At 40.2% G+C, this 21,514-nt stretch overlaps 1 protein-coding gene across 3 annotated transcripts in view; it reads left to right on the forward strand.

Annotated features, from left to right (window-relative positions):
- LOC133346457 (C-myc promoter-binding protein-like) overlaps positions 1-21,514 on the forward strand; it is a 120,064-nt gene that overhangs the window by 25,603 nt on the left and 72,947 nt on the right. For all 3 annotated transcript variants that reach the window (XM_061558030.1, XM_061558031.1, XM_061558032.1), the window contains 4 exons: positions 925-1,248; positions 4,980-5,232; positions 9,090-9,159; positions 17,830-17,999. In XM_061558030.1, the coding sequence (XP_061414014.1) occupies positions 938-1,248; positions 4,980-5,232; positions 9,090-9,159; positions 17,830-17,999 (804 nt within the window). In that variant the 5' untranslated portion in view covers positions 925-937. The remainder of the gene's footprint in view (positions 1-924; positions 1,249-4,979; positions 5,233-9,089; positions 9,160-17,829; positions 18,000-21,514) is intronic.

The following is a 21,514-nucleotide window of genomic DNA, read 5'->3' on the forward strand; positions in this document are numbered from 1 at the left end:
AACACAAGCATCCTTCATCAGATGTAAAAAAGGCACAACAAAATAACTGTAGCGAGAGTTACAGTTATTTTGCCGTGCCTTTTTTACACCTGATGAAGGAAGCTTGTGTTGCCTCCGAAACGTCGTGATTTAATTTAGTTGTTTTCATTTATTTATTTTTTACCTACGTGACTTTACCAAAAAAAAACCAAAGAGTATGAATCCTTGCAGTCACGAAAACTTCAAATCTAGAATTAAAGTATTAGGACTGTTATTGTGACGTTAACTTCAGTGTCAGGACAGATATGAGATGAACGCCAGGCTAATAGTTACCAATTATGTTTAATAATGGTTTTAAGAATTTACTTTAAAATAAAACTCAGATCACAACGAGTGTGTGATGTGGTCGAGACATCGTGGTTAAGGTAGGACATCCTGCAAAATTTTGTTACGAGTAAATTTTCAAATTAAGTGCTTTATTGTTGGCAAATGGACCATGGCATTAATTTGTCAAGATAGCGCTTGTGCATTATGCATGCTAAACAAAAACACTGCACAGCTGCCTAAATTTTCCCCGCAAAAGTAAAAAAATAAAGGTGCCCCTCAATTTTATTTCTCACGCCACTGCTGGTAGAAGCACCTCCACTAGAGGGAGCTCTACAGAGCCCCTTGAGAGTGTATTTGGCCTGCTCTCGGAAGAAGTGGGAGTATCTCCACTTGATCTTAATCCATCAAACACAACCTACTCATCTATTAACTGCTGGGTGGACATAGGTGGGCGAGGGGGGGGTTAAAAAAACTTGCTCCATTGTTTCAGCTCTCATAACTTCAGAACTTCTAAGCCTAGTGTGTTAACCATTACACCACACACAGCAGAGTCGCTCGTGTATGTACTAAGGATACGTTCACGCCTGTTGTAACAAGTGAAACCCTTTTCATCGCCAGCCTTTATTCCAGCATGCTGGAAGAAAAGGGCCCCCGTGTGGCAGACTACTTTGTGCTGGCCGGCCTGACGGACACGTCGCGGCCCCTGGAGGAGGAGATGAGCCAATCGGACGGGGGACCGCGCACCGCCCGGCCGAAGGCGCCCATCACGGATGTGGCCGTCATCGTGAAGTCACACGGCGAGGAGGTGCCGCAGGGCTTCACGTGCATCGAGAGCACGCCGCTGGGCCTGCCCGCCGACCTCAACCACGGCAGCCTCAAGAGTCCACAGATCTACTTGTGCTACCGCAGGGGCAGAGACAAAGCTCCGCTCACCGACCTTGGGTGAGTTTGCTCCATCAAGTCAATATTGGGGGGGGGGGGATAACATGCTGCGTACGTTTGCGCTGTGCAGGTTTTCCATGCGTACTTGGGTTGTACCACGTTTTGCTGAACATGATATGCGTGTGACGTTTTGATTCACATTCGGGAGCTTGTTCTGCAACTTTGAAAACGCATCGGAGACCAAAACACCATTACCTTAATTCATAAGACCTCGGAAGGCATCCAGTTTTGAAGCGTAGTAAAACTATGGTCATATGTACAGCCTAACACCAACACGCACTGACCAACGTGGTGAAGTATGGTCATTAGCTGCCACGATCCGCAGTGGGGATGCCCTCATCCAGCAGTGGAATTACATGCGTAAGGATTGTTGTTTTTAGTTACGAACAATTATTACTCTTGTGGGTTGGTGGGTAGTACAAATGTTGTGAAACTCCTTTCCCATGGGCATTGAGGTGCCACTCTCTGGCTTGCCAGGAGAAGGCAGTACAGCAAATGTGGACTCCATCTGTTACATCTAAATGGGATAGTGTGTAGGGTTTCTCCAGGTGCTCCGGTTTAATCTCCCGTGCATGCACACATGAATTGGCTGAAAACATCTTAAAATTGTCTTAATATTTATACCTACTGATACATGGGCAATTGTTGACACCTCACCGCCTGGCTGCCTCAGATATTTTCTGTAGTTCAACGTCCTCTTGAGTGATTCTCACTGACCAAGACTGAGTAAATACTGTGCCCTGTCACAAATTTAAATTATGAAATAATTATTCTATTTTATTGTAAGCAGTTATTTAACATTTTAAAATGTCCAACATTTTACACATTGTGTCCAGTGGAACTTATATTTTAATTTCCCACAAAGTGGTAGTTATTTTTTTAACCCCAGAGAGATGATGGGCTGAGTCACTTTCTGAATGATATTTGGACTCATAATTTTCCAATTGGGAGTCAAGTGCTCCGTCACAATGCCTCTCCGCTGGATTTTGTTTACAAGTTAGTTCTGTTTAATTCTGTAGTTTGGGATTTAGGCTCTTGCTACGGTCACAGAGTGGCCACAGTCTTCGGAATGTGCATCACCGCTAACATGTTATGTTGGTCCATGTTAACGAACTTTTACTGGCACCCACTCAAATTATCCGTCAATATGATTTTACTATCAACCATGCTTAACAACTGGAGTAAATTTGTACGTATAAATAAATCACCCGTGGGAAAAATAAACAGCACTACAAAATAACAAGTTGTGAAATGAATTATTTTAAGGAAATGTTTAAGCGTGAAATAAAACCAGTGAGCGATAATTACAAATGATGTACTTGCTGAATAATGCACATTTAAAAAAAAAATCCACAAATTTTAGTTAATCATCATTTGAAAATATGACGTACCATAATTTCAAGCTTATTATATCCTGGATGCACATCTCTGCAGATGAAGGTCTTCAATGCTTGCCCTTTAATTTACAATTTTGAATCAGTCACCAATTTGGAAAAATTATATTTTACGCGTGTTTATATTTGAGATTATAATCAGTTGGTATATCACCTTTCTGTTTTAAAAAGTAATCCATTTCCCAATGTGAATGTCTAACACAATGATGCATAATGTATGTGATCAATAAAATTAACTGTTATTTCTGCATCGGTGAAAGAAGATAGGCGAGGTATGAATTGTCACTTTAAACCAAATCAAATCTCAATTTATGAGCATAATGCAATTGTAATAAATTTAAATCGTTTTCGTTGTAATCTGAGCTTTGGTGCATATCGAGCGTATCTCCCTCATTTACATGGACCTGCGCCGTTTTTAAATTAAATTGAATAAGATTCGATATCTACTTATATTCAGGATTAGTTAATGAATATTCCTTTAATGATTAAAACTATATTTTTAACGTAGAAAGTTTTTAACAACGCACTTTTGGCCAGTCATAACTTTTTTTTTACAGCTTAGTTTCAGGTTATTTCAAACATAGGATTGGTCTTACATGGTACACAATGACCAACACTTGCTCATGAGAGGAGGTCTACAATAACCATGTATGCATGTATGCTGAACTTCTTTCGTGCTTAAACCGTGCTTCGGCAGGAGAGACACCAGTGATTCACCACATTTCTAAACTGTTGCCTCCATAGAAACTAGCTCGGTTCAAGCACACACAGGCCATCCAACACCTAATAAGCAGTCTTCAATATTTATACATTTCTTGCATTTAAAGGCTTTAACGAAACGTGTGGATATAATTTGTAGCTGATCCCTCCTACTGTTCTCCCGCTTCTTCAGTTCGTGAGGTTTGTTATTTCAGGGAGTGGTGGACTTGTGCTACTTTACATAACGCGAGAGTTGGTAACGCCTCAGTGGTCCTATCGTTGTCATTCACTTGTGAAAGGACACAAGACATACAAGGAGGAACAATAATATTCGCAGAGCCTCACTCCCCACCTCTTGCTGTGCTTTCCAAGCTTTACATGCAGTGCCACACGTCCCAGTTTATCATTCTATGCTGCCCTAGCTTGTTCTCGTGGGGCAGACTTCTTCTTTGATGTCCCTTTGAGTAGTAAGGTCCGCCTCTGAGAACGGAAGGCTCTTGTATGATGTAGTACTACTCGCACTAAAACAGGTAAATACATGGGGGGGGAGGGGTGAATTAAAAGCTACGTGTTATTGCAGGACTCTGGCAAAGAGAATGTGGAAGGAACTAACAAAAGAATATATCTTTGGGAGGTTTCAATTGAATGAAGTGTTGATTTCAGATAATAATTTAAACTTTTAATTTAGAAAGATGTGAGCGTTTTGTATAAGTAGTATATTAGGTAACAAAAATGTTTAATATACAGTACTGCATCTCATGATAATAAGTATTGTATAGTAATTTTTAATATTTGAATGTTCATGCACTGTAATTAAATGCACGTCATCCAGACTGATGGCATGCATACAATTATTATTCTGTAGCTAAGGGCCAAGTAGACATGTGATTTATTTGATTTCAGCATAAAAAAAAATCAGCTTTCAAACAAATGTGCATATTTAACTTTTATAGGCACATGTGGAATGTTTGTAGGAGTTTGAAGCAGGATACAGGATATCCTGACGTGCAGTCTTAGAGGCCTTCCAGTGTATGACATATATGGTTCAGGAAGGCATTTTTATAGGGAGGCAAAGCTTGAGGTTTTAATTATCCTGTCTGATTGGTAACCCAATTCTTCTGGCATGCGTTGACCCGATGGTTGCGGCGATTATGAAGCTGGTCACCATAAAACGTAGTTTCCAGCCGCCAGAAAAAATGTACTTCACTGGAACGCATTCTTCCGTGGGTTATGGTTCGAAAAAAATTCCTTTTTCGTTTCATAAAAAGAATTTAAATGTATGAAATTTCTTTCAACAGAAAAAAAACGGTAATTCAAATTTTTCCTTTAAATGTCTTCCTTAAAATTGTAAAATTTTAAACATTTCCTTTTATATTTTTTTGATCTTCTTTGCAACCAGTCACAGAAAACAGAAATTAATTATTTTAATGTCAAACTCCTAACAGACTGCTGCCTTGAGGCATCGCTCATTGTTTTGACGCTCAACCGATGTATTCCGTTCGTGTACGTATCCTCTGTATGCAATTCAAACAATAAAACAAAAATATTGTTTCCAAGCGAAACGTCTTTGGCTGGACTCGAGCAGAGCATCTCGCAAGCGAATGGCGTCGTCATCGTCGTCGCTGTTATTGCCTGCAGGGTCCTGTACGAGTGGAAGGACCGACTGAGGCCGGGCTGCGAGCTTGTCGAGACCACCCCGTACGGACGCTGCGCCAACGTAAACAACAGCAGCGCCGTGTCCCAGCGCATTCTGCTCACGTTCCGTCGCGCCACCGACCAGAACACCCAGAACACGCTGGCCGTCACCGACATATGTGTCATTGTGGCGAACAAGGGGGAGAGTCCACCGCACACCTTCTGCAAGGTTGACCGCAACCTGAACTCTGGCATGGTAAGTATATATACTGTGCACGTCCGCCTTTAATCGATCATTTTTTGCAGCATTCACTTTTACCGACACCGTTCAACGTTGCGTGTCCGACCGGCAGAGAATTGAGGAATAGATTTTGGAACCTTTATAGAAAATGACAGTCACACCATTTACAACGAGGTCACTGGACACAAATGATGTGCAAACTGTTTGATAATTGGGAAGATGCATGACTGTAATTTTGAAGCAAGCACTTGTACACATGACTTCCCACCCCTCCAATTAGCACAGTTGGATACGTGTGGTGCGAAAGAAGTTTAACGTCCATACATCCATTAAAAATACATTACTGCATGGGAAAAGTTTTTGATTTGTGAACATCTGCTGAAGGTGACGGTTATGCCATGCATAAATGCTGCACTGGGTATTGGCAGTTAATTGGTCAGGGTGGATATGTGAGTGACTGTCGGTCAAAATATGCAATGACCTCCTGTAATGACCACCACTGTCACAAGTAGCTATTATCGCGTGGTAGTTTCGCCCAGTGATTCCATCGAAGTCCACCCATCTCAAAGTATAATATTTATCTTCACCCTTGTGTTTTTACAATGTATGTGTCGTACAATAACATAACCTGAGATCATTAATGAACATGAAATGTAAACAAAACAGCACTGCTTTATCTCTGCGGTGCAATTTTGAGTTTCGTTACCATCCCCTTTATAATTGGATGTGAGCCCAAAATGTAGCCCTAGAATCATGCCGATTCAAACTGCACACTTGAAACGGGGAGTTGGTTGCACTGCGTCCATGTTACACGACCACCATGATCATGATCCTCTGATATAAAGCATCACAGAGGAGTGAATGTAATACTGACTTACATCAATGTTGTATGCAGAATGCTACAAAGAGACGATTACCTTGAGAATATAGGTGGCCTTGGACTATGGGAAGTCATTAAGTCTAACATGTGTCTCAGCAAGATTCACATCTGGTGATTAGAAAATGTAAATGCATCTTCCCTTGACGATAGAGACCGTGAAAGTGAACACAGAAACCTTTCAAACGAATCCAAAATCTATTCGCGTAAATAATGGGCCTGATATTGCACTCCGTATTGCGCTGGAATAATTAAAAAAGACGTAATTAATTTCAATGAAGGAAAAGCTAATCTGGTAACTTTCAAAACACTTGATGCTGCATGTGTTGCAAATTTACAAAATTATCTTGCTTCGATTCTATCGGTGGAAATAAGCGTTGGGGTCGTGTTGGGTTTGCCCTGTCGGTTTCAAAACATGGAACGCGTTTCATGTTGCGCCCATGTTTGGGAATTCCGAGGCAGCAGCCACAGCTGTTTTGCGGTCAACTCCTGAGATCAAAAGCAGCTTGGGTGCTTCCCATTTAGCAGGGTCAAGCATTTCCTTCCTGGGTAGCTTGATGCCAAAGCCTTTGACCTACTGATCTGCAAAATCCTTGTATATATTTATTTCCACTGTGGTTAAATCTAACCATTAGTTAATCCTATGTGGATTTATTCAAGCATTTAACATTTCAGTGGCAGTATAAATTTGTATTATTATTTCAGGAATTAACGTAGCTACTATATGGTATGTGCGTGACCTGATTTGGGAAGTATTATGATTCTTTGTCACGCGAACATGTGTTGGCCTCACGTTGTAAAAAAGCATAGATTTTTTTTCTTTGTTTCTTCTCTGTAGATAGCAAGGGAAGTAATCTGTGCCCGTTAAGGCTCATGTCAAACCCTATGCAGTTTGATAAATGAGCATTATTCGGGTTTACAATCTTATTTTGTTGTTTGTTCAGCCTCATTTGTAATTTTCCGTTGGGCTAAAGCAGTTGTTCTCAGAGTGTGGTCCACGACGGTCCTTCAGGTGGTCCATGCAAACACAGGTCGATACGGACAATAATGCCAATGTTTGTACCCTTGGTTTCGGACATTAATTAATGTTATACTCTTGATGTTTAATTAATAAATGTAATTAGGTAAATTTCCCTGATTAAACTACCTGAACTCTAAGATCTAAATGCTCCCCCCCCCCCCCGTCAAAAAAACTTTATAGCTGCATAAAAAAAGATGTTTATGTTCCAGGTAATATGAATCATTTTGTGTTACTAGTATTTAGAGAGACGTGAATGCATTTTGTCACCAGGGGTGGGGGGAATTGGGTGGTCTGGGGAATGTTTGCATCGGTTGAGTGGTACATGGGCCAAAAAAGTAATAATTATTTTAGGGAACCTATTAAAATTTAAATCCTTTTTGTGAGGAATACCTGGCCAGGAAGTCATCGTATGAGTGTAATATAAATTTGATCAACTGTCGCCATAACCAACCTGCTCTGCCCAGCGTGGTGAAGTAGGGAAAAATATTCATACGATCCACACACAGTATAGGAAGACCTTCATGCAGCAGTGGATTTTTAAAAGGGCTGTCTCTACATGTACATATCAACTGCAACACTTCAGCATTCAGTAATAGAATATGGTGCTTCCTGTTTAGAGTGGGACATTCATCATATTGCATACTGTATAATTTCTTACTCTTGTTTTTTGAAGTGTGTGAAATCTATACTTAGACAATGCATATTTGTATTCTTGAATCGAAATTTAATGTATATTCGGTCAGAAATCAAAGTGTCTCCCTACCCAAATCACCGTGAGATGGTGCTCATCGCCAATGTTGACTCCGAGCCAGTGGTCAATATCCACATTAGTATGGCAGGGGCCAGTTTGTCCATGGACTCTGAACTTCGCATCAAGTGCCATCCTTTTTTAAATCCTTTATATTAAGTTCACTTGCTTGCTTGCGCACTTACGACCGTGCAAATCTTTCGGTCGTTTTTTAACCCACTTCCCGTGATCCAATCGAGCTGACATTTTGCACACAGACTCGTTGTGCGTGACAATTTATTTTTGTGAAAATTTTTTTCCATAACTTTACACTTTTTAGGAATTTATTTATTTATTTAATTACCAATTGCTTAATGGTGGCAGGCAATCATCTGACCCATAGGTGGCAGCCATCTCAAGCCAGAGGACGAGAGGACTCTAGCCGCCATGCATATAAAGGATTTATAGTGAAAAACTTTGTTTTTACGGGTTAATTTTTTATTGATCTTACTTTTGCATAGATGTAAATTGTAACATTCACTTTTTACGAAACATTTAACCGCAGCTTTTTTAAGGGTTCCTTCTTTCGTTTTTCGCTAGTTTTCTGGGAAAGGAAACTTAGGTCTGGCTGAGATGCAGTTCACACAAGGCCACCTCGATAAACTAAACTAAAAACGAAACTTTTTTTTATTTCATCAGGTAATGCCCAACTGAGCTTTATAGCCCTTTTTCAGAAGCGACCTGGCCACAAATGATAGGTCAACAAAGTGGCTCGTCATAAAAAAACGAATTCATGAACTATTACAAGCAAACTACAAGCCAGGGCCAGAGTGCCACGGAGTACTGCATGCTTCCTCTCATCATCCGTTATTGTGGCATGTGTTGAAAGGCTCGCGTTTTGTTTTCCCTTCCCCAGAGTACTGCTTGTTTTTTTTTATCCATCCAAGCACAAACTGCTTCCTCCGCTTAATCGTAATCGATCTGGAATAATAACTCGTTTCCTGCTCATTTCACAGACAACTGTGGTGTCATTTTTGGTGCACGTGGTAAATGGATTTTAAACATTTGCTCTGCATTCGTGCTTAAATGTTTTTTGCTCAGGAAATGTGAATGGTTTGCATCTGGAGTGATTTATTTTGGGCTTAACTGAGCCTAATATGTGTTGGGCAAGTGCTTTGCATTTTTAAGGTTTTGTGTTGTTGGTGCAGCTTGGTATCTTGAATTGATTTATTTATCTTCTCTTGCAGTGGGGCTCAGATGTTTACCTCTGTTATAAGAAGTCTCTGGTGAAGTCAAATGCCATTGCTTACAAAGCTGGTAAGTTCAAGGCATCCTTTTTTTTATTGGAAAGCTGATCTTTGTAAACATAACTACAATGTGTTTTGATATGGCTGCAGGTTTATGGAAGATGTCTTCACCAAAAGCGTGTTTTCCTCATGCAGATCATGAAGAATCGATTGATATTTCTAAAGTTCAACCCCCAATAATAACTTGACTAAAACTGATGGCCGTTCAAAGTTGTGCAAGTTCATCAGTAATTTTATACTTAAAAGCTTAAACAAATATAAATCTACAAGTTAAACATGAATCGATTTTACATTTCAAAAAAATATGATTCTTGATGAAACTAAGGTCGTTGATTTAAGCTTAAAAGTCAGTGAAGTAGCGGATCACATCTCAATCTCAGTCATCTGCAATTAATCTCGTAAATGCAACTGAAGTATTATGAGTAACACTACAACTTTCCATTCATAGAAGATAGATTCTTACAACTTGTAGAAACAGAAGCTATTGGCTCATTAATCCTTGGTGTATACTCTATTTACTGTTATAATTTAAAACATTTATTTTTATTTTAGCAGGTAAAGCCCACTGAGCTACCTAGCTCTTTTTCAGAATCGACCTGGCCACAAATGATAGCCCAACAAAGTGGCTTATCACGTGGAAAGTTATCGCAGCCAAATACTCTAAGACGTATATGTTTATAAATGTGGAGGAAGAAACCGGAGCACCCGGAGAAAGATCCACGCAACTACAGAGAAAACTTGCAAATATACAGGCGCCAGGGTCAGGATCGAATCCACGACCTCTGGTAGTTAACATCTCACCACCGAGACACCACAAAATCGATTTACATTACAAAATGTATCCAAAGCTATTTTGTACCAGGCACTAATCGAGAGTGTGTTAGAAGGAACGTGTGTTATTCTGCACTGCTTTGATTGGCACTCGGCACTGACGCAAGTGAGATATCTGTCAATAGAATGTTTAATTGACACATTAAGCTTTGGCAGGCTGATGCATCTTCAGTGCCAATTTTGGGAGATTGGTATGGCTCATGCAAAACTCGTGGTTCATGATGCAATAGTTAATTTACATGGAATAATTGGATGTTTGTACAGTAGAACCTCTGGTCACGACCATAATTTGTTCCATAACTTTGGTCACAACCTGATTTGGTTGTGACTTGAACCTAATTTCCCCATTGGATTGTATGTAAATACGATTAATCCGTTCCAGACTCCTACGAACTGTATATAAATATTGTTTTTTAAAGATTCTTAACCACAAAAATAGTTAATTATGCCATATAATTCACAGTGTAATAGTAAACTAAATGTAAAAACATTGAATAACACTGAGAAAACCTTGAACAACAGAGAAAACTTACATTGCCGCATCAAGGTTTAGAATCGTTCAACAAGATGATTGTTTCGTCTGCTACATCAGTCAGTCGATTCTGAGAGAGAGAGAATATTCGTATGAGCAATTCATGTTTCTATTGAAAGTAAGTTAACAGTAATATTTGGGTACAGTATTTTTTTGGAAGCATTCACCGTAATATCGTATGAACGTTTACTTCACCGCATCATCGTATGAATGATGCGAGAAGAGATTAACGGGTTCTTATGTTAGCGATTTACATACTCGGCGCTTTCACTCTCTAAATTACGGCTTCAATGAGGGGGGAGGGGTATGACTACACTCACAAAATTAATATCTTACTAGGAATTTTATATAACAAAAGTGATATATATACATAACTGCTACGTCTTCTTGGTTCTTTCGGTAAAGTCACATAGAAGGGAAGTAATAAAATAATAAAAATAAAACATAAAATAATTCTCACAACGTTTCGGCCACAACGCAAGCAGCCGTCATCAGGTGAAAACCAGGTCTGTCGAGGCGCCCTTTCCCCCCCTTCCAACCCAGCTTAAATATATGCTCCAAGCATGGTGCTGTTTCATTCAGACGCTGTCGCCTCGACAGACCTGGTTTTCACCTGATGACGGCTGCTTGCGTTGTGGCCGAAACGTCATGAGAATTATTTTATTATGTTTTATTTTTATTATTTTATTACTTCCCTTCTACGTGACTTTACCGAAAGAACCAAGAAGATGAATCCCTGCAGTCACGAAAGCTTTAAATCGAAATATAACTGTTACGCTTTGTGTTGTTTGTTGTAACAACAGGAAATTTGGCGCTTACAAAAAAAAATGGCGTGGAAGGGGAAATCGGCCGCGGTCGTGTTTGATCGCCACCCGAGTTTGTGTTCGTCACCAGATTCAAAATTTTCGTGAATTTTTTGGTCGTAACCCGATTTGGTCATGGTCAGAAGCGTTCATGACCAGAGGTTCTACTGTATTGCCTTATTTACATGCTCAATATACATAGGCGATATATGGTATGGGAAATGAAATATCATTGGTGTAACTTGTTTAAAGTGGAACAATTTGAACATTGTCGATGCAGCGTAAACTACTGCTGTGCAATTAAGTACCAAAAGCACTCGAACCAAGCGCAGCAAAGGATATATTTGATACAATTAACCATAACAATGAGCCTATTTTGACCGGCCGTTCCCAGAACTGTGAGCTGGTCTAAACTGACCCCGCATGTAGCGTGTCCAGACCACATGTCTGTAAATATCACTTGACGTGGGAGCTGCGTTTGGCTGTTGTTTACCAGCCTCAGTGTGCACTGTTTGGCAAGCGAAGCTGAGCAGGCTCAGTGATGGCCTTCAATAACAAGCGTGTGACTGCGCCTTCATGGCCCTCAGGGAAATTGCCTGTGGCAAGGTGAGGTGGCAATATTTTTTTGGGTGGGGGGGTGGGGAACCTGCATCAGTTGCGAAAACTTGCCAAAAGTCAAATGTAACAATCCACCTGCTTTCGTGACTGCTGATGATGATGATTGCTTGTGTTGCAGTCGAAACGTCGTGAGAATTTTTATTGTTTTATATTAATATAATTTTATTATTTCCCTTCTACGTGACTTTACCGAAAGAACCAAGAATATGAATCCACCTACTTATTCTGCTACTTCAGTAGTTTGTACACTTAGTGTCGCCTTGGAGTTGGTGCACGTTGTTATTATATCTCACTTAAAACAATGGGGCTTACTATCATGTTTCTTTTATTTCATGGTCGTAGTGTCCTTCTCAGAGCTTGTTTGTCCTTGCGTTTTTATATATATGTACACAAGATGTAAAACAAATGGTGAGATCGCCTAGTGGGTAGTGCAGGCTCACACGATGTCTGTCTCCATGTGCCGTTGTTTTGATCGCTTTTGTCGAGTGTTATATTTTATGAGGATCACTAAAGCACGTCACGGACTTTAAAGTTAATTTTATAGATTTAATTCACTTAGCAAATTTCAGAGTTGATAAGCACCATCCGAAGTTCATTTGAACACGTGCAAACTTTGACTTAACATACATATTGAGGGTTGGCCACTACTAGGTCATGCCCATGAACAAGGCACAGCCACCTTCTAGCAGGTGGAGGTGATCGGGCTTGGAAGGGGGGGGGGAGCTTGTGGTGGTGCTGACTTTCCCCTTTGTGTCGACGTTTAGTAACAGAAGGGACACTTGAAGCCAGTGGGTCTGCATCTGACCGGAGGACTCTATCCCCAGGGAACCTTGCTCAATGCCATAGTAGACAGGGAGACGAAGTGGGAGCGAGTGTATAAGCACCAGTGGCCAACGTTGGGAACAAGGCCACGGCAAGTGGTTACAGACCCCGATGTACATATTGGGCGCAGGGATTCTAAACCCAATTAAGAGGGAAGTGAACCTTGCACTCTAGCTGGGCCATTCCTGGGATAGGCAATGTATGCTCCATCTCCCTGACCGCTCAGAAATATGTTGGGTATGGGTATAGCCGATGAACCGGCTGTTCCTACGTGAACCAGCCACAGCAGGAATGGTTCACAGTTGGTTTTCTATGTGAGCCTGGTTACAGAAGAGTGCTACCCCCATTTCAGTTAGGCCAACCTCTGAGTTGATCATGATATCACGGGGTTACCGACGGATGAGACGCTTCCACCATGAAGGGTTGTTGAGTTTAAAAATCTACAGCAAAAAAACATTTATTTTAACTGCAATACAAAAAGTACAGGAGTTTCTACTAAAAGAACAGGTTCTACAAAAACGTGCGGTTAGGGATAAGGAGCAAATGAGCAGGACTGAGTAGGGGATGACTTCACCATAAACTAAACTAGACAAAAAATAAGTTAAAATAGTTCTAAAACAGGATTGTTTCTATCTTACCCCACCACCTCAGCTTCGCTATTAAGGCCACAGGGGGACAGGGAGATGGAAGAGTTGGGCCTACGGAGCGCCAAGACGATTGGGGCGGGGTGGGGGGGGTTACAACTGAAGGGACCGAGGATTGTATGCCCAGGGCCAATACCTAGGCCAGCAGAGTCTGGTTCTGGGTGGCCATGGAAACAATGGCACGTGGGTTGGTGCCTTTGAAATGGTTTATGAAACAGCAAAATCTCATGGGAATACAGGCCCAGCTGGTTCATTCGTAATGTGGCTGTGGAAATGCCTCTGCCCTCTAGAAAACTGCATCATGAAAATATACATGAAGCAAATCCCACTTGTTTTTTTTGAGGTTATTAAATAAACACGAGTCTTTAATTTAGAAGCAGGTGAGAGCCCACTCAAATCGTATTTTGTTCAAAAGTATTCTAGGATGTGAAAAGTCTGTAACAGGACATTTGCACAAAAGCATTACATGTGCTGACATTTACGTTACAAATGCAATTCAACGAGGGAGTTTCCATTTATATTGCTCTGTGTCACGTAGCATCTCAAAGCGCAGATCCTCCCTAGTGACATTCACCCCTATGCAGGACAAGGTGACTGAGCACCTTGGTCGCCAATGGACAATATTCTGATGATTCCTATGTGAGTGATATGTGAGATTTGTTTTGCTAATTTTAACAAAGATTGATGGTTTTTTTTGGATGGGGGAAATCAGGAGGACCAGAAGGAAACCCATGCAGAACGGGGGGGAGAACAAACAAAGCTATAGATATTATTTTATAGAACATTAATAGATCATGCGTTGTATGAGTTAAAGCACATGGCTCTGAGCTTACTGCCCGACTAACAGTATGTTTATTGATATTGAAAAAAAAGTCTGATATGAAATGGGGTTATCGAGACAGTGTAAGCCGAAAATAAATGTAATAACAATGCAAAAAGGTGCTTTTCAAACCGAATTTTGAATCATTTCACCTGAAACTGAAAGGATTTCTCAGGGAAGATGAATCTATTTAACTGTCTTTTCTTCCCGTGGGTGTAGTGGCTCATGCAAATCCTGTGTCTTGTTGTTTCAGCCAAACGTATTAATATTTTAGTGATGTTTGTAACACAACATGCATTATACCATCAATCTTGTGTTTTGCAGCTGAGGTTATGTTTAGGAATCCTGGAATGGAAGTAGAGAAACGCATTTATTTCTAAGACAAAAACGTATTACCATGGACATTGTCAGTAAATTTCAAATATGGTTTAAGTCAACCTAAGATATGGAAGTAGGTGGCAGGGTTGCATCGTTGTTCACACTTGTGCTTCATAGCAAGAATGACCTGGGTTTGATTCCTCTCGGATGCATTTTTACGTGGACTGTGTACGCTCTCATATTCTGCATGGATTTATTCCAGGTTTTCCAGGTTTTTTTCATAGCGAAATTTTTAAAAAATGCAATGTAATTGGTATTGTTTAAATATTCCAATGCTAAAACGTTACCTTGATGATTACATTTGGATTACACGTAGTAACATTGCCCCCTGCTGTAAACAATTTGGCAGAACTGTGCTTTAAAAGAGTCTTGAGATTTGATAACCAAGCAACATGATAATGAAAATACGTGTGTTTATAATTTTGTGAGGTATGTGTCATGCCAAAAGACTGTAAAAAAAAGTCCAAATCACCAAATATTTTCATAAGTACAGCGTTGATGAAAATCTGTTTCGAGTCGGAGCATGGCTGAGCCTGGCAAACTTTCTACCCTGGCTGTTATTGTTGAATTATCACTGGGGGATTATTACGCACGTTTACAAGAATGAATGCTTGTGGAGCCAGAAATGTTGGTCATATGTAGCCAGACATACTCAAAACATTTCAGTCCAATGGCAATTACTTTAATTTTGGTTGGTCAAAGAGCACATGTGGTACGATAGTGGAACATTTGCCACACATCAATGGCCTTGTATTGAGTGGCCCCGTAAAGGTTTTGGTGTGCCTAATGCACGTGTCGTGTGTGCTCTTAACTCAAGTGTTTCTTGAACCTATCCTCGTATACGTCAGAAAAATAAAAGTATATCTGAACTGGGCCACCCTTTTGGAAAAAGTTGAAGCACAGTGCTCATTAGAAAATGTAATTATACAGTCTCTGCTCAAATACACTTGGCTGACACGAAATCTGGTGACAATTTTGAGCACAGTTGTTTTCTTGTTTACCACTGACCCAGTTTGAACGTGTCAGCAGTTTCATTGCTGCTTCAAACCAGAAGATTTATTTGGGAAAATAACAAGTGCATCATATCCTTTTATGTGTTTGTTCGAGACCTTTGCAATCTCATATTTGATAGTAAGATATTATTTACCATTACCCAAACTGAATTGGATTTTTTTTACTACCAGCTACTTTGAACACACATTTTTGGTGTCTTAATATGACTCATTACTCATAGGCTCTTGAAAAAAGTATATTGAAAGTGAGCACCTTATCACTCCAGTGTTTAGACTTTGGCCTGTTGAGTCAAGGATATTGAATTGCACAAGTGATTTTCCAAGGATATTTCTATGTATACAGCTTCTCATTCTTTGGATCTACTGTTTTTTTGTTATTTTCTTATAACAAAAAACTACTGTCTATCCCGGCGTACCTTTTCGTAAACATCAAACATTTACAAGATTTTAATATTGTGGTGACATATGACTATTTATAACTCGCCTATAGCCCGTCCAAGGACGGGTGTATTGCAGTAAATCTGAAACATTTAAGCGAAAAGCAGACCGCGACATCATATTCATTGCATCCATTCGTGTGCAATTTGTAAGGCGGTGGTGACACAGGCTTATTTCATCATGGTACCTCCTTTGCCAGTACCAAAATTTAAGAATAGGTTTTTCCCCTTTTTTCTGGCAACTAAACTGAAGCCTTTTTACGAGGAATAATGTCTGCATTAACCACAATACTTGTGGTAAGAATTCAAACAAAAAACATACTCTGATAATATATACATTGTCCTTGAAACGCAACAGTACTGTACTTATATCGTTTCATGTTATTTTATTTTGACTAATTTACACACCATTACTTATTATATTAGAATATTTATTCATATTGATGTCCAATAGGGCAGGTCAGAAAGTTAAACAAACAAACAATAGAAAAACACAATAGGAGTGCAAAGTATAGGAAATGTAAGCAAATCTCTGAAAAAAATATACAAAATAAAAATAAACTTTTTTTTATCTTACCAGGCAAAGCCCACTGAGCTATGAGCTTCTTTTTCAGAAGTGCCCACGCCCCGCAAATCATAGCTTCTTTCCATTTCCAGTGGATTTTAAGGATAAATGAAAGGAAACTATCTAAATGAGGAAAACATAGTATAAAGATGTATGAGGCCGGTATGGCGTCGCGTGTGTTGTCGTGATGGGTGTATTTAAATTACTTTCAAACAAGGCCAGTGCAGTTTGCAGCAGGATTTCCCAGAAATCCATCGTTGTGTAAAGTCAAGACGTGCCGTCTGGTTGACTGCAAAAGTTACCTGCTCAGCTGCGGAGGTCTAATGAGATGAGGCACATTCAGGGTGACTTGGGTTTAAACAAAGCATAGATTAATCCAACCTTGATGGCCAATTATTATAAACGTTATTATAAACATAGTTGCAAGACAAGTTGAAGCTGATGGATGCCTATGGCATCCAGGCATCCATACCAATGCCTTTTTAACTGTTGTTTGAGTTATAAATAAATGCCTTTCAAATTTTGTCGTGTGAAATTATCATGCAAAATAATAATATGAACGCACACATTATTAAAGTACATTTTATTACTTACTCCTTTACTGCCTCGTTTGTAGTTGTCTATTAAATTTCATCATGCAAACATTATAAATGCTCAGTATCCACACACATAATATTGAGTATAGTGGTGGTTCTGGCCGGGTCTTGGATTGTCCTGCCCGACTGGTTTTCCATATCACTCAGTCAGCACCTTAATATCATTCATATACAGTCCGTCCTCCTATAACGTGGTAGTTGCGTTCCTGAAGAAGACTGCGTTATGGGAAAATCGCGTTATAGTAAATAATATTGGGTAACGCATAGTCCGCGATAACGCACGAGATGCGTATGCAGAGTGGACAAAAACTGAGGCGCGTCGGTAGCATCTAGAAGCATCCAGCAGCATCCAGCCCGCCTTGTGTGATGTTACGCCGAGGCAGCCGTACAACTGCTTGTTCCTACTCGCGCAAAGTAGTTCTGTTCACACAATCACATTATATCCAGTTCGCATCCGCGTTATAAAAATGCGTTCCCTAATACATTAATTGCGTTATATCCAATTCGCGTCATGAAAACACGCGTTGTATGAAAATGTACCAACTTCAGGTTGTGCAGTGTGGCGACGAAAACCCCGACAGCATGGACATATTGATTCCTCACTTGGGTTTTTTGTTCCAGGGCTCATCAGCAGGTACCCCGTCGGAGACTACGAGTCGTTCCAGCTGCCAGAGTCGGTTCCGCTCTTCTGCCTCCCCCTGGGTGCCACCATTGAATGCTGGCAGGCCAACACCAAGTACCCCATGCCCATCTTCTCCACGTTTGTGCTCACTGGCTCCTCTGCTGAGAAGGTGAGCATCGTGTGTGGAATCGCAATTCTTCTCTTTTGTCCTCTACATCAGCGGTCCACAACCTTTTTGGCACCAGGGATCGGTTTCGTTGAAGACAATTTTTTCACGGACCGGGGGGTGGGGGGGTTCATTATTGGGTCTTTCCCCCTTTTCAAAGAAGCTCTCCAGCGACGTTTGTTTTTTTAACTCATTTTGGCTACTAGGGTTAGAGCTTGTGGGCTTACCAACACTGTGACTGAGACAAGTGCACAGTGTGGGAAAGAGGCGCGGATGGAAGTGGTAAATAATAAAATAACGGGCTGGTTCCACGCGCGGGCTCACCGCTTTCACCTCCTGCTGTGCGGCCCGGTTCCTAACAGGCCACGGACCGCACCCTGCTCAACATGGTCTTCCAACGCTTTCTGGAGTAATGCCATCCCCTCACCTCCAGTTAGTACTGTTGGCTACATACGGTGTGAAAGAAGTTCAACATACATTCAACAACAAGCTTTCTTGTTGAACCTCTCCTCGCTAATTGTGCACTACCCTGTGTAAGTGGAATGGCCCAGACAATGATGTCACGTTCCTTCAGTCATGTTTCTTTATTAGATCTCTTCAGCCACAGCAGGAACATGCAATTTGTATTATTGTATTATTATTAGAGTTTAAATAGTCTTCTTTGCATTTCAGTTGGCCCAAATATCTGTTTCATCCTCACAGCTGTACAAGGCAAATTATGTCAAAAATCTAATTTAATACAATGGGAGTTTTGAGCAGTCATCGATGAGTGGGCTGAGGCCAATGCCTGCTGTGCAGGAAGTCAGGGGTTCGATCCCGACCCTGACACCTGTATATTTGGAGTTTGCATGTTCTCTCTCCCCGTTGTTGCGTGGATTTTTTTCCCCAGGTCCTATGGTTTTTTTTACCCTCCACATTTAGATACATGTGTTTAGAGTATTTGGCTGCTATACATTTCCACGTGATAAGCCACTTCGTTGAGATATCATTTGTGGCCAGGTCGCTTCTGAAAAAGAGCTTTATAACTCAGTGAGCCTCTCCTGGTAAAATACAAAATAGTTTTAGTTTATCACTGCCCCTGAGAGCCTGCTTTACCCCCCTCTGGCCTCTCAATGTGCTGTGAAGACAGGGATATTGCTCAAAATGTAACCTCTTATATTAATATTTTTAAAGGCAGCGTTATGGATTCATGTGTTGAGTTTTTTTTGTTATTTGCGCTTGTCCTCAACTGCCAACGCACTCTATCGCCACATTTTGCTTTAATCATGGGTGGTTTCCCAGACGTGAACCCCGGATCTCAGAGTGGTGCTGGCTGAGTACACTGATGTGGTATTTGGCCTCTGAGCCAATTGGCCACTTCTTGAATTAATTTTTGTTTTTTCCACGTTGCGAGCCAGTAAGTTCAGGCGAATTGTATTTTTACAGAAAATTGTGAGAGTTATCATTAATTGAAGAACAATTTTTCCAATGTGAATATAAAAAAACGTAAGTCTTCTTCTCCCAGCGACCAGAGAGTTTGGCATCACTGCCTAGTACTTTAGGAATGGGTTAGATCACGTAAATGTATAAATGTGTCGTTAAACCCGTCACCACCCAACAGCGAATTAGTAAGGTTTGTCACGTAAGCGGAACATGCCAATTCGTTACTAGTACAGTGCACCGGTGTGTTGGAGATTGTAAATGTTGTCGCTTTGCTCTCCAACACATTTGTGTGCTGTACTAGCAACGAATTGGCATGTTCTGTTTACGTGACAAATCTTACTAATTGGCTGTGTTGGGTGGTGGTGGGTTTAACGACACATTTATGTATTTACGCGATCTAACGCAAAAAAACCTATATTACGGATTGTAGATTTTAGTTAATTTCAGCGGAAAGACTCCAATGAGCTGTTAGATTCTATGGGTGTCCCGATGCATATGTACACCATGAACGACATATTTGTGGGTGTTTATTCATGTGAATCTTCTAAAACCGACAAATAAAACAATACCTCGGTTATCGTACGGGTGAAATGTGTCCGAGTTATAAACGTTACATTGAATTAATAAATCTTTAGTAATCTTTAAACATTGTAGTTTATTGTACATTTTTACACTGTCCTGTCTTGCCCATTGTTCTTTGGTCGGATAATTATTTCCATTATGGGAATTGAGTTTGATTTTCTTGGCTGCAGTCTCTTCCACTGGGTCATTAGACTCACAAGAATGCACTTGTGCGCAGCCTGTTACATCTGTTAGCCAAAGCTTGGGTTCATTCCATTGTGTCACTATCCTCCCCACATCTTTAAAAAAATTATATTCCAACATTAAACAAACTCGGCAAAGAGTAGAAATGTTTCTGAAAGAGTATTAATATCTTAGTTTTTACAGTGTTTTTCATTTTTGACAGTGTTGGCTTTGCGCCATTAAAAATAAATACTCTTTGCAGGTGCATGTAAAGGTTTTTTGTGACGGTGTTTACCTGAATCTTGAAATGTAATTACCTATATTTGTAGTGAATAAGAGAGGAGAGGATATTTTTAAAAATAGTAATTGCAGTGCAATACGCACGGTATTATTTTATATCCAAACGAATTATACCTAGAAACGAGTGTTTTAAATTTTGATATAAAGCCTTTTCTTCCATACATATTTTATTTATTTGTTTATTTAAGGCTGTGAAATGTTGGGGGGGATTTATGCTTTCTCTGACCATAATCATGAGCAAAGTTATTTGTTTCTGGGTCCTCTGGTTTTCCCTCCACATTTGTAAGCATGCATTGAGATAATTTCGATTATTTAGCTGCTATACATTTAGACATGATATGCCACTTTGGTGAGCTACCGTTCTTGGCCAGGTCACTTTTGAAAAAGAAGCTAATATCTCAGTCTGGTTTACCTGGTAAAATAAACACAGATATATATAGATGTATATTTTTTAGTGATTTGCTTACCTTTCCTATATTTTTCACTCCTATTGTGTTTTCATATTGTTTGTTGTTGTAACTTTCTGACCCACGCTAACTGGACATCTGTGAAAAAGAGCTTTATGGCTTATTGGATTCCTCCAGTATAAATAAAGAGTCTGATTCTGTAGAGAGCATTAGCATCAACATTTAATCGTGACTGCACTTTGGTTTCCTCTTTATTCAAGCATGAAAGGTCAAGAATGTTCTCTCATCGCCTCACAAGTCATGCATTACTTTCCATGGCTATGTGCTTTGCGCACTTTTAGTTAATGCTGCACCTACTGTGAAGAAAGCCCAAGTGGTTTGCAGATACAAGTGTGCAAAATGACAGTCGCAACTATAAACGCCGAGTTATTCTGAGAAATTAGGAAATGCACATCGCATGGAGATTACGTTTTTTGCTATTTTTTTAAATGTCTAAATTGGACTCGAATAACCTGAAGTTCGCCGTGGAAATTTTCTTGGGACTCCATGCTGTCACGTGGCCTTATTTTGGCACCCAGTCTGAATTGTAATCACAAGAGAGGAGGCAGCTGTAAAATGAGGCCCTAGTGTTTGTGAATAGCGCAC

This window comes from Lethenteron reissneri, chromosome 24 (genome assembly GCF_015708825.2).
Source record: "Lethenteron reissneri isolate LAM-NWPU_2019-01 chromosome 24, ASM1570882v1, whole genome shotgun sequence".
Lineage (NCBI taxonomy): Eukaryota > Metazoa > Chordata > Hyperoartia > Petromyzontiformes > Petromyzontidae > Lethenteron > Lethenteron reissneri.